The 14,922-nt window shown below is 36.9% G+C and overlaps 1 protein-coding gene across 2 annotated transcripts; it reads left to right on the forward strand.

Annotated features, from left to right (window-relative positions):
* Nucleotides 1–1,137: 1,137 nt before the first annotated feature.
* fgf7 (fibroblast growth factor 7) lies at nt 1,138–14,694 on the forward strand. 2 transcript variants are annotated; one of them, XM_079873879.1, is made up of 4 exons: nt 1,138–1,225; nt 3,586–4,030; nt 12,701–12,807; nt 12,945–14,694. In XM_079873879.1, the coding sequence occupies exons 2-4, from the start codon at nt 3,736–3,738 to the stop codon at nt 13,158–13,160; spliced, it is 618 nt and encodes a 205-aa protein (XP_079730005.1). In that variant the 5' UTR covers nt 1,138–1,225; nt 3,586–3,735; the 3' UTR covers nt 13,161–14,694. The 2 variants fall into 2 exon arrangements, with proteins under 2 accessions (XP_079730005.1, XP_079730006.1); XM_079873880.1 differs by lacking the exon at nt 1,138–1,225 and having other exon boundaries at nt 3,559–4,030.
* The last annotated feature ends 228 nt before the right edge of the window (nt 14,695–14,922 follow it).

The raw sequence follows: 14,922 nt of genomic DNA on the forward strand, positions 1-14,922 counted from the left end.
GGAAATACAAGGCTTGCAAATGACCGTGAGCTTTGAGATCAGCCGGTTTACGAGCGATCGTTTGTGAAATGAAAGAGCAAGCGTGCGCATCCAGAGGTTCTGTCTCCCTCGGGCTCGAAACGCTGGGAACGTTTGATGTGCCGAGACCCGCGGAGGCCAGGTGTGTAAAACTGTAAATTTGCCTGCTAAATACAAACAGGAAAAGTGAAAGAGTGCTTGACCTTCTGCAGAGACGAGCCCTTCACGCAGTAAACGGCCCTCTGTTTATCCTCCTCAATTGTGGCCCGCCTCGTTAGATTTATTACCCTCGTGCATTCACTATCAGCCTTTGAATTCACCTCATGCTTTGATGTTTGTCTGTAACACAGCAAACAAATGACAGACGAGACCCTTCAGATCACATATATGAGAATGTCATAATCATTTGTTAAAAAGTATTCATTCAATGAGCTCATTGTTCCTGCATTAAATTATTGCATTGTTTAAAATAATACTTTTTTTGCTAACTGTGATTTTGTATATGTACATTTCTGAAATACATAACTTAGACAGTTTCCTCTGATAACAGATCACTCTAAATTATAATGTGAACTCATGCAGTTTCTGTAAAGCTGCTTTGAAATGATGTGTATTGTGAAAAGCGCTATACAAATAAATGTGAATTGAATTGAATTGAATTGAACTACGGGATCTTGAGAAAGGCCTGTGTGTCACGGCATGTGATTCTTCATAAATGTCGATGAGATCTCGCAGGATTCTTCCCACATACCTCAGATAGAGAGAGAGAGAGAGAGAGAGAGAGAGAGACACTCGCTCATGTTTACGGCTCCCTCTCACGTCCACCGGAGACCTGGCTAACAGAAACATACGATTCTCTCTCTCTCTCCCTCTCTCCCCCTCTCTCTCTCTCTCTCTCTCTCTCTCTCTCTCTCTCTCTCTCTCTCTCTCTCTCTCTCTCTCTCTCTCTCTCTCTCTCTCTCTCTCTCTCTCTCTCTCTCTCTCTCTCTCTCTCTCTCTCTCTCTCTCTCTCTCCAGCATCCCACTGACAGCTGAGTGGCTGAGGCGTAATTGCAGAGAAGTGAGGTCAGCATGAGGCTTTTATCAGAGATTGCACAGCGTTCAGGAACACGAGAAGATGCACGGCACAAAACTCACTCTCTCGGTGCGTCACATTGGAAGTTTCTCTGGAATCGTCGGGACTGAAGCGCGTGTCCTGGAGGCACAAGTAAGTCGATTTATTATTGCGAGACAGCATTATTGCAACATTTTATACCAATGTATTGTGTCGTAAGTTAGTTTGGCAGAAACTAGACAGAGAGACAGAGACCATGACGAAAATACTGTCATTTTAAGTAGAAGTAGAGCAATACTGAGACATTTAAAGAAGTGAAAGAGAAACATTGAGACATTTAAAGTAAAGATAGAGCAACAATGAGACGTTTAAAGAAGTGATAGAGAAACAATGAGGCATTTAAAGAAGTGATAGAGAAACATTGAGACATTTAAAGAAGTGATAGAGAAACATTGAGACATTTAAAGAAGTGATAGAGAAACATTGAGACATTTAAAGAAGTGATAGAGAAACATTCAGACATTTAAAGAAGTAATAGAGAAACACTGAGACGTTTAAAAAAGTGATAGAGAAACAATAAGACATTTAAAGAAGTGATAGAGAAACAATGAGACATTTAAAGAAGTGATAGAGAAACAATGAGACATTTAAAGAAGTGATAGAGAAATATTGAGACATTTAAAGAAGTGATAGAGACACATTGAGACATTTAAAGAAGTGATAGAGAAACATTGAGACGTTTAAAGAAGTGATAGAGAAACATTGAGACGTTTAAAAAAGTGATAGAGAAACAATGAGACATTTAAAGAAGTGATAGAGAAACAATGAGACATTTAAAGAAGTGATAGAGAAACAATGAGACATTTAAAGAAGTGATAGAGAAACATTCAGACATTTAAAGAAGTGATAGAGAAAAATTCAGACATTTAAAAAAGTGATAGAGAAACAATGAGACATTTAAAGAAGTGATAGAGAAACATTCAGACATTTAAAGAAGTGATAGAGAAACAATGAGACATTTAAAGAAGTGATAGAGAAACATTCAGACATTTAAAGAAGTGATAGAGAAACATTCAGACATTTAAAGAAGTGATAGAGAAACAATGAGACATTTAAAGAAGTGATAGAGAAACAATGAGACATTTAAAGAAGTGATAGAGAAACATTCAGACATTTAAAGAAGTGATAGAGAAACATTGAGACGTTTAAAAAAGTGATAGAGAAACAATGAGACATTTAAAGAAGTGATAGAGAAACAATGAGACATTTAAAGAAGTGATAGAGAAACATTGAGACGTTTAAAAAAGTGATAGAAAAACAATGAGACATTTAAAGAAGTGATAGAGAAACATTCAGACATTTAAAGAAGTGATAGAGAAACATTCAGACATTTAAAGAAGTGATAGAGAAACATTGAGACGTTTAAAGAAGTGATAGAGAAACATTCAGACATTTAAAGAAGTGATAGAGAAACATTGAGACATTTAAAGAAGTGATAGAGAAACATTGAGACGTTTAAAGAAGTGATAGAGAAACATTGAGACGTTTAAAGAAGTGATAGAGAAACATTGAGACGTTTAAAGAAGTGATAGAGAAACATTGAGACGTTTAAAGAAGTGATAGAGAAACATTCAGACATAAAGAAGTGATAGAGAAACATTGAGACATTTAAAGAAGTGATAGAGAAACATTCAGACATAAAGAAGTGATAGAGAAACATTCAGACATTTAAAGAAGTGATAGAGAAACATTCAGACATTTAAAGAAGTGATAGAGAAACATTGAGACGTTTAAAGAAGTGATAGAGAAACATTCAGACATTTAAAGAAGTGATAGAGAAACATTCAGACATTTAAAGAAGTGATAGAGAAACATTGAGACGTTTAAAGAAGTGATAGAGAAACATTCAGACATTTAAAGAAGTGATAGAGAAACATTGAGACGTTTAAAGAAGTGATAGAGAAACATTGAGACATTTAAAGTAACAATAAAGCAACATTGAGACATTAAAAGTAGCGATATTGGGACATTTAAAGTGATGACAGACATTTAAAATACAGATAAAGTGAGACTGAGACATTTAAAGAAAGGATAGATAGATGTTGAGATTTAAATTAGCAACAAAGCAATATTGAGAAATTTAAAGTAGAAACAGAGTAGCAATAGAGCAATGCTGAAACATTTGAAGAAGCAATAGGAAGATATTGAGATGATTCAAGCAGGAATGGTCCAATGCTGAGACATTTAAAGTAGCGATAGAGAAACACTGAAACATTCAAAGTAGCAAGTGAGCAACATTGAGACATTTAAAGTAGCGATCGAGCGACATTAAGACACTCATTTTAAAGACACTGAACATGTAGAATCTGGTTTACATGTGCATGATTATTGAGTGACGAGTGAACTGTGATGAACTGACCTGGAACCAGACAGTGTGTGAAGCATCCGTTTGTTGATTTATATCATTTGACTGTCATTAACAACAGAAACTAACACACTTCTGCCTCCTCCAGCTCTGAGGAGATTCTGATGCTTCAGGAGGAGGTCAGAGTTCACTCCAAAATCTGAGGATTACTGGGAAAGGGTCCTAGCGGATCTCACACGGCCAACCAGAGTTTTGCCTTCAGTATGTGGATCATGAACTCCTCGAGAAACGCAGTATAATGCGCAAATGGACGCTGCAATGGAAACTGCCTGAGTTGCCGTGTGGACTGTGGTTGCACGTCGTGCTGGTCGTCAGCCGTGTGTGTGTGTGTGTGTGTGTGTGTGATGGCGACAGGGTTGTTGGGCAGGCGTCTGTGACTGACTGTTCAAAACACGAACGGCACACCAGGAACTACGACTACATGGAAGGAGGGGACGTTCGAATACGACGCCTCTATAGTCGCACACAGTGGTTTCTGATGATCGACGAGAACGGGAATATCAACGGAACGCAGGATCCCAACAACTGCTACAGTAAGAGCTCATCGATCACTTCTGACGTGTGTGTCTGAGGTTGTAGATTCGTTTCAAGGCACACGTTCGGTCTTCATGTTTCTGGTGTGTGTCAGGAGCTTTACAGAGGATTTATCACGGGAGAGACACTGAGACATTTAAAGTAGCGATAGAGCGACACTGAGACATTAAAAGTAAAGATAGAGCAAGATTGAGACATTAAAAGAAGCAATAGAGGGACATTGAGACATTAAAAAGTAAAGATAGAGCAAGATTGAGACATTAAAAGAAGCAATAGTGAGATTGAGACATTTAAAGCAGCGATAGAGCAACATTGATACGTTTAAAAGTAACGATAGAGCGACACTAATTCATTAAAAGTAGCGACAGCGACATTGAGACATTAAAAGTAACGATAGAGCGAGATTGAGACATTAAAAGTAGCGACATTGAGACATTAAAAGTAACGATAGAGCGAGATTGAGACATTAAAAGTAGCGATAGAGCGAGATTGAGACATTAAAAGTAAAGATAGAGCGAGATTGAGACATTAAAAGTAGCGATAGAGTGAGATTGAGACATTAAAAGTAAAGATAGAGCGAGATTGAGACTTTAAAAGTAGCGATAGAGCGAGATTGAGACATTAAAAGTAACAATAGAGCGAGATTGAGACATTAAAAGTAGCGACAGAGTGAGATTGAGACATTAAAATAAAAGTAGCGATAGAGCGAGACTGAGACATTAAAAGTAGCGATAGAGCAAGATTGAGACATTTAAAGTATCGATAGAGCGAGATTGAGACATTAAAAGTAGCGCTAGAGCAAGATTGAGACATTTAAAGTATCGATAGAGCAAGATTGAGACATTAAAAGTAGCGATAGAGCAAGATTGAGACATTTAAAGTATCGATAGAGCGAGATTGAGACATAAAAATTAATGATAGAGCGAGATTGAGACATAAAAATTAACAATAGAGCGAGATTGAGACATTAAAAGTAGCGATAGAGCGAGATTGAGACATAAAAATTAATGATAGAGCGAGATTGAGACATAAAAATTAACAATAGAGCGAGATTGAGACATTAAAAGTAGCGATAGAGCGAGATTGAGACATTAAAAGTAGCGATAGAGCGAGATTGAGACATTAAAAGTAGCGAGAGCGAGATTGAGACATTAAAAGTAGCGATAGAGCGACACTACTTCATTAAAAGTAGCGACAGAGCGACATTGAGACATTAAAGGTAACGATAGAGCGCCACTACTTCATTAAAAGTAGCGACAGAGCGACATTGAGACATTAAAAGTAACAATAGAGCGAGATTGAGACATTAAAAGTAAAGATAGAGCGAGATTGAGACATTAAAAGTAAAGATAGAGCGAGATTGAGACATTAAAAGTAACGATAGAGCGACACTACTTCATTAAAAGTAGCGATAGAGCGACATTGAGTCATTAAAAGTAAAGATAGAGCGAGATTGAGACATTAAAAGTAGCGATAGAGCGAGATTGAGACATTAAAAGTAACGATAGAGCGAGATTGAGACATTAAAAGTAGCGATAGAGCGAGATTGAGACATTAAAATAAAAGTAGCGATAGAGCGAGATTGAAACATTAAAAGTAGCGATAGAGCGAGATTGAGACATTAAAAGTAGCGATAGAGCGAGATTGAGACATTAAAAGTAAAGATAGAGCGAGATTGAGACATTAAAAGTAAAGATAGAGCGAGATTGAGACATTAAAAGTAACGATAGAGCGACACTACTTCATTAAAAGTAGCGATAGAGCGACATTGAGTCATTAAAAGTAAAGATAGAGCGAGATTGAGTCATTAAAAGTAAAGATAGAGCGAGATTGAGACATTAAAAGTAACGATAGAGCGAGATTGAGACATTAAAAGTAGCGATAGAGCGAGATTGAGACATTAAAATAAAAGTAGCGATAGAGCGAGATTGAAACATTAAAAGTAGCGATAGAGCGAGATTGAGACATTAAAAGTAGCGATAGAGCGAGATTGAGACATTAAAAGTAAAGATAGAGCGAGATTGAGACATTAAAAGTAACGATAGAGCGACACTACTTCATTAAAAGTAGCGATAGAGCGACATTGAGACATTAAAAGTAACGATAGAGCGAGATTGAGACATTAAAAGTAACGATAGAGCGAGATTGAGACATTAAAAGTAACGATAGAGCGACACTACTTCATTAAAAGTAGCGATAGAGCGACATTGAGACATTAAAAGTAACGATAGAGCGAGACTGAGACATTAAAAGTAAAGATAGAGCGAGATTGAGACATTAAAAGTAGCGACAGAGCGAGATTGAGACATTAAAATAAAAGTAGCGATAGAGCGACACTACTTCATTAAAAGTAGCGATAGAGCGACATTGAGACATTAAAAGTAGCGATAGAGCGACATTGAGACATTAAAAGTAAAGATAGAGCAAGACTGAGACATTAAAAGTAGCGATAGAGCGAGATTGAAACATTAAAAGTTACGATAGAGCGAGATTGAAACATTAAAAGTTACGATAGAGCGAGATTGAGACATTTAACCCTTGTGTGGTGTAACCCCCGTGATCTTCCCGGTCAAAAATGACCGGACTATAAAAAATAGCTTATAAATCTCTCATTATACTATATTTTCACCCAATATTGGATTCAATCTTTTTGTCAACTTGTTCTCTTTCAATTAGGACTGGTTTTATATTTAGGGCCCGAGCACCGATGGTGTGAGGACCCTCTTGGAATTGCTCTGTTTATTATTATTATTATTATTCTTCTCCGCATTGAATTGCATTTTTGAGGGCCTAAACATGCGCGAAAACTCACGAAACTTTGCACACGCGTCAGAACTGGCGAAAATTTACATCTGATATAGGTTTCAGAATTGGACGGGGCAAAATGGCTCGATAGCGCCACCTATAAAAGTTCAACGGAGTGCGCCTCCTGCAACGTTCCACGTACGTGCACGAAATTCGGTACATACGTGTAATGACCTAATACCTACAAAAAAGTCTCTTGGAGCATAGCCCTAAACACAACAGGAAGTCAGCCATTTTGAACTTCCTCTCAGATTTTTGTGCAGTTTTTGCCATTTTCAGGCCTCGTACTTTAACGAACTCCTCCTACAGTTTTAATCTGATCATCTTCAAATTTGGTGAGTGTAATCTTAAGGCCTTTGCGACGTTAAATTGCGAAGATCTTGAGTTTTCGTCGAAGGGCGGGTCCTCGGCGGCCTTACAAATTTCGATGTTTCGCCATGAAACAGGAAGTTGCTGTAACTCAGGCATGGAATGTCCAATCTCCCCCAAACTTCACACGTTTGATAAGAGTTCTGTCCTGAACACATGGCCATGCTCATATTCAGTTATAGTCATAGCGCCACCTGCTGGCAACAGGAAGTGACATGTTTAACACTGTTATGGACTCCTAATAACATATAAAAAAGTGCCAGCAAGTGCGAAACATGCTAACAACATACTAGAAGCATGCTAAAACATGCTAGCAAACTCTTAGCTAAGTGCTAAAGCATGCTATTATTGCAATTAAATAGGAATTTGCTGTAACTCAGGCATGGAATGTCCAATCTGCCCCAAACTTCACACTTTTGATAAGCGTTCTGTCCTGAACACATCTACATGATAATATTCAGTTATAGTAATAGCGCCACCTACTGGCAACAGGAAGTGTCATGTTTAACACGTTGATGCCATTCTAGCAACATGTTAAAAATGCCATTGAGGTCTAAACATGCTAGAAACATGTTAAAACATGCTAGCAATACTTAGCTAAGTGCTAAAGCATGCTAATTCAATGAAACAGGATGTTGTTGTTACTCAAGAAGGCAATGTCCAATATGCGCCAAACTTCACACTTTTAATAAACGTTCTGTCCTGAACACATGACCATGCTCATATTCAGTTACAGTCATAGTGCCACCTGCTGGCAACAGGAAGTGACATGTTAAACACTGTTGTGGACATATAAAAACATATAAAAAAAGTGCCAGCAAGTGCTAAACATGCTAACAACATACTAGAAACATGCTAAAACATGCTAGCAAACACTTAGCTAAGTGCTAAAGCATGCTATTGCTGCAATTAAATAGGAATTTGCTGTAACACAGGCATGGAATGTCCAATCTGCCCCAAACTTCACACGTTTGATAAGAGTCATGGCCTGAACACATCTACATGAGAATATTCAGTTATAGTAATAGCGCCACCTGCTGTCAACAGGAAGTGACATGTTTAACACTGTTGTGGTCTCCTAATAACATATATAAAAGAGCCAGCAAGTGCTAAACAGGTTAGCAACATACTAGAAACATGCTAGCAAACACTTAGCTAAGTGATAAAGCATGCTATTACTGCAATTAAATAGGAATTTGCTGTAACTCAGGCATGGAACGTCCAATCTGCCCCAAACTTCACATGTTTGATAAGAATCATGGCCTGAACGCATGCCTATGCTCAAATTCAGTTATAGTAATAGCGCCACCTACTGGCAACAGGAAGTGACATGTTTAACACGTTGATGCCGTTCTAGCAACATGTTAAAAATGCCATTGAGTTCTAAACATGCTAGAAACATATTAAAACATGCTAGCAATACTTAGCTAAGTGCTAAAGCATGCTAATTCAATGAAACAGGACTTTGTTGTTACTCAAGAAGGCAATGTACAATCTACCCCAAACGTCACACGTTTGATAAGAGTTATCTCTTGAACAAATGTCCATGCTCATATTTAGTTATAGTCATAGCGCCACCTGCTGGCAACAGGAAGTGACGTTTAACACTGTTCTTGACTCCTAATAACATATAAAAAAATGCCAGTAGGTGCTAAACATCCTACCAACATACTAGAGACATGCTAAAACATAATAGCAAACACTTAGCTAAGTGCTAAAGAATGATATTACTGCAATTAAATATGAATTTGCTGTAACTCAGGCATGGAATGTCCAATCTGCCCCAAACTTCACACTTTTGATAAGCGTTCTGTCCTGAACACATGACCATGCTTATATTCAGTTACAGTCATAGCGCCACCTGCTGGCAACAGGAAGTGACATGTTTAACACTGTTGTGGACTCCTAATAACATATAAAAAAGTGCCAGCAAGTGTTAAACATGCTAACAACATACTAGAAACATGCTAAAACATGCTAGCAAACTCTTAGCCAAGTGCTAAAGCATGCTATTATTGCAATTAAATAGGAATTTGCTGTAACTCAGGCATGGAATGTCCAATCTGCCCCAAACTTCACACTTTTGATAAGAGTCATGGCCTGAACACATCTACATGAGAATGTTCAGTTATAGTAATAGCGCCACCAACTGGCAACAGGAAGTGACATGTTTAACACGTTGATGCCGTTCTAGCAACATGTTAAAACATGCTAACAATGCTTAGCTAAGTTCTAAAGAATGCTAATTCAATGAAACATGACTTTGTTGTTACTCAAGAAGGCAATGTCCAATTTGCACCAAACTTCACATGTTTGATAAGAGTTCTGTCCTGAACACACATCCATGCTCATATTCAGTTATAGTCATAACGCCACCTACTGGCAACAGAAACTGACATGGTTAACACAGTAATGCAGTACTAACCACATAATTATTGTGTACTAAGCATGCTAGAAACAGACTGAACATGCTAGCAACACTTAGCTGAGTCATGAAGCATGCTATTATCACCATTATACAAAACATTTTGTAACTGACTTTGACATACTCTTACTATATATACCTCCTTAAATGTACATTTCCCAACCATGCTCTGCCTTCCTAAAGCCACCGAGTGTTGATGGCACGGGTGCGAGGGCCCTTTCATCGCTGCTTGCAGCTTTAATTCTATTTGCATCTGATTAATCGTAGGCCTCGTTTATTTGACAGTAGGGATCTCATTTTTTGAGTAAAAAAAACATTATTTTTGAATAATTTTGAAAATATTAAATAAAATCTAAAGAAAATTGGCACTGTTTATCACACCAGTCTACTTTAATTTTTCACCAGGAATTTTGTTTTGAATTTTTTTTATTTTGTACAAAATGGCACAGAGTTATACTTGTGGTGTTCCACTGGGCCATTAAAAGTAGCGACAGAGCGAGATTGAGACATTAAAAGTATATTATGCAGATTCAAATATAAATATTAAAAAATATCAAAGTTGCATGACAGTTCCAACTGAATGTAAATTAACTATTGATTTGTTGAGTGTTTTATAATCTAACAGTGTTTATGAAACATTATTACGTTTACGTCTATCCTTACGTTATATAAAGTGTTCCGCACTGAATCTGAAGGAAGCGCTCGGCTCAGATTGCAGTGGATTATTCTCCGGTCGCGTGGCAGAGTGACGAGCGAGTGACAGGCGTAAAGAGAAACAGGTGCGCGTATTTATAGCTCGTTTCCCTTCGTTACAGGACTCAGAGCTCCGACGTGAAGAGTCAGTGTGTCAGAATACAACAGCTCACTGTGAAAGATTTCAAGGGAGCGTCAAAAAAAAATGAGAGTTACACTTTATTTTAAGGTGTCATTGTTACAGTGTAATTATATATTTAAGTACTGAGTAATATTAAGCAACTACATGTACTTAAAGGGTTAAGGTATAATGCATAATTTACTGTATTACTATGGTAAGTACATGTAACATATGTAACAAGGACACTGTAAAATAAGATGCTACCAAAAATTGTGAAGTCAGAACCAGGACTCAGACTTGAGGCTTATGTTATGACGATCGATATTAAAATTAATGATTCTGTTTACACCAAACTGGCTTGAACCTGGTGTTATACATTCATAACATCAGCTTCAAGCGTGTTTGGTTATTAGTTATTTTGTTTGCGTATGAGAAGAAAGTTGGCGTGACACCATGCATCTTTGCTCCAGAGGGAGAGTGATTACGTCAGCTGGCGATGAAAAGAAGAAAAATTGATACAGCCAGATGTGGCCGACAACTGCACGCACAGCAACACACACACTGCTTGCACACACTGCAAGACACACACTGCAAGACATGAGTGAGGGAAGGAGAGAAAAAGAGAGAAAAGCAGACGCGTTTTGAGGTTGTCAGAGTTGTGTCGTGACAGCAGCTTATTATACCATTACAGCTCTCACATGTAAACCACACAACTTGTCCTTACACAACTCTCACACACACACACACACAGAGCTTACGACAACAAGAGTAGTGTCCGTTTCTGATTTAAACACGAGCGTAACAAACAGGCCCTTCAGCTGTGAAATATCTGATATGGAGCGCAACTGGAGCGTTTTAACTCACTGTTGATCGAATCATCTGATCCTGATATTCCAGTTACGACCTTAAAGAAAGACATGAAACTGCTTCCTTTATAGACATGAATAAGTGTGTCATTAAACAGAAAAGTCAAACAAATAAAGTTCATTCTTTGTGTGGGAAAGAATCAACCTTTCACTGTCATATTAGGTGGTATTTTAAATGCTAAAAATGACACACATCACATTTAAACCATCAATTAAATGAATAACATTAATAAAGCCTAATTACTACAGACTAACTCAAAGAATTAAATGTTATTTAGGTCATTTATTAATCACTCTGGTGCTTTTCAGTCACTTTAGAGCAAAAAAAATAAATAATTTTTTAAAAATTTTTAATAAAAAAAAAAAAATTAGTTTTAATTTTGTTTTATTTTTACACTTCATCTGAATGGTATTTCACACTTGATGACATTTGCTATGTGAACACACACACCAAAAAATCTGGACATGATTCGAAAAGGTTCAATGTTCCTTAAAAATAGTCGATCATAACCATAGAAATATATATTAATAATTATACTTTGAGGCCAAATTAGCCTTGAAAATGAGTTGTTTAACCCTTTGCTGCTCTTCCTTTAGGGGACACACACTCACACTCCTCCCGCTCAAGAGTAGCCAAACACCTCAAATGTTTTTGTTTTTTTCACAGTATGATATATTTTTCTATAATAATACATGTTATTTAATATTTAGCATTTTGAGGGAATGTTAGGGTACTAAGTAATATCTATCCAATAATTATCCCCCTCCCCCCTCCCAAACAAACAGCAATGTTAATTGAAAAATAATTACGGAAAATAAAAAATAACTTCTATGGACTAAATAATTGTATTTTATTGTGAAAATTGTGTAGATCATAATTATTGCATAGATATTACTTAGTACCCTTACATTCCCTCAAAATGCAAATTATTAAATATTATTCAAAATATACGGTAACACTTTCCTTAAAGTCCTTCTGTATTATAAAAGTATTTTTAATGCAGTAATTATGCCTTGTAATGCACCTTATAATGCATTGTATGAACTCTAATTGTATAATAATACTAATCTATTAACTGAACACACCTTTACAAAGTATAATGCATTACAACATGACAAACAACCAATTTCAGAATCTGCAAATATTATAATGCATTTTAACTTTGGTTATAATTATCATTTTTCCATTAACCCCATCATTGCTGTGTGTCTGATTTATAGATTATACCCGGGAAAAAAAATTCTATGCATTATATATGTACATTTTTTAAATTTCCCATAAATGAGGAGCAGCAAAGGGTTAAACAACGTCTTTCCAAGGCAGATTTGGCCCCGAGGAACCTAAAGCCGGTCTTCAAACGCTCAGGCTGATCCGCTGTCTGTGTTTCAGGTGTTCTGGAGATCAGGACGGTTTCTGAGGGAGGCGTGTTGGCCATAAAAGGCCTGAAGAGCCAGTATTATATTTCCATGAACCGAACCGGAATGTTACAGGGCAAAGTAAAACCCATCCGTCCTGCAAACACATCTTTTAATCTGATTCCAGCTAATGCATTCTCATGCTTTTAAGAGTAAATATAGCAACTTTTACAGCGAATTAAGGTCGTGTCGTACCTGTTCTCTCCTTTCCCGAACAGAAAGACTACAACGACAGCTGCAACTTCAAAGAAGTGTTTTTAGAGAACTACTACACCGCGTACGCTTCTGTCAGAAAGACTAAAGATGGAAAAGAGATGTTCATCGCTATGTCGAAAAACGGCCGGCCGCTGAAAGGAAAGAAGACGAGGAGGGAGAGCATCACTTCTCACTTCATCCCTCGAAAGTGCAGGGAAGACGAGAAGAAGCTGGCGTGAAGATGCATGCGAGGTTACTGTCAGCGTGAAGCATGTTTTATCACACTGTAAACCCTAACGCTCAAAATAATCAATTGGTTTGAGTAGAGCCAACTCAAATTACACAAGTTCCATCAGATTAAATTTAATTAATGAGTATTTAGAACTTTCTTTTTCTTTTGAGTTCACAAAACTGATACATTTTAAGTTACATTTTATGAACTTGATCCTAGATAAACTTAAATTTAACTGAATTTCCCAGCATGCTTTACCATGACATTCAAAAGGGAGAGTAAATGCTAAAATTAGGTGTTATATAATGCTTTTTTGTGACGAATTAATGTTAAGTGGGAGATTTAGTAATGTTTAATGTTTTACTATGCTAGTTTAGAAGAGTTTCTGTTGGGTTATTGGGGGGGTTGCCATCATGGTGACGAGTGGAGAATGTGCTTTGTTTGAGGACAGTGAATGTTAAACTTTTATATCGCTGTACTCATTCAGCAAGTGCTCTGCTATCATAGCATTGCGTTACCATTAAGCAATGTAGTATTTATTGAATTAGCTGGTTAAAGCTAGCCAAGTTTCCACGACTAAAAATATAAGTTGAGCTTATGTGATAAATTTAAGTTGTGTAAGAATTACCGTACTCAAAAATTTCAAGTTAAGGGCAATTAAAATGTATGAGTACAAAATAAAAAATCTGCAAGTACTGCTTACTTAAACATTAAATTAGTTAACTTAAAAACATTTTTTCGGGTTTACAGTGCAATAAAACATTCATGCTTTCTTTCTTTCTCTGCCGAGAAGACGTTGGTGAAACGCCACCAGCACTGGGTTTATATATGAAAATGTTTTGGACTCATGTAAACACCAGCTATAAATACTCATCTGTGTTTTGAGATAAAACTATTTTTATATTTTTTAGAGGGTCTATGTTTCTGTTCGCCGCACTTTCACGACCATTAGAGACATTAAGAGTGAAAACATCGAATAAACACTGCAATGCATTTATATGAACGATCAACATTCATCCGGAGGAGTTTTGCTTTTCATTTAGAAACATTCCATTCTTGTATTCATTTCAGTGAGAAAACCAGTTCCTTTATTTAATTTTTGGCATTATTTGCATTCGAAAAAGTTTCACCCGATTGACTCATTCTCAGAAATCACATGTTTGTCTTCACAATATTCCATTACTCATTCATAAACGACTTTGCTTTTCATTATTGATCAGCCTTCATGTAGAGACACTTTCATTAGTCAAACACATTAAGCTGAAATGGCTTTGACAAGCAAGTCTGGGCGTATAATTTTCCACACAATCCCTCCGTGTTTTAATGTGATTGTGTCCATGTGTCATTGTGTGTTATTTATGATATTTATATATATATATGTGTCGGTGGCTCTGAAATAATCGACTGTATTCCGGATCGCTGTGCTGAAAAAACTTGCACAGAGATTGCAGGAGTTTATTTTTTGCTGCTAGAATACTAAGTGAAATCTGAGGTTTTATATGATTATAGATCAATCTCAATAAAATATGTATGTACCTTTCTATGGCGTGGCGTGATCTGAGACGTTCACCTTCATCCGCTCTGATGATCAGCTTCACTGCGTTTATCTTATTTCCTGTCACACCGGCTGGGAGAAAAATAATCTTAAGAAATTAAGTTACTGCACACTGATCATCATAATGATGATGTCAAACAAACCACCGTGATCGACGGGGACTTTTTTTGTTTATTTAACAGTAAAATTCAGTGTTTTTACATAAAAAAACAAT

The sequence above is a fragment of the Squalius cephalus genome, assembly GCF_949319135.1.
Source record: "Squalius cephalus genome assembly, chromosome: 6".
Taxonomy (NCBI): domain Eukaryota; kingdom Metazoa; phylum Chordata; class Actinopteri; order Cypriniformes; family Leuciscidae; genus Squalius; species Squalius cephalus.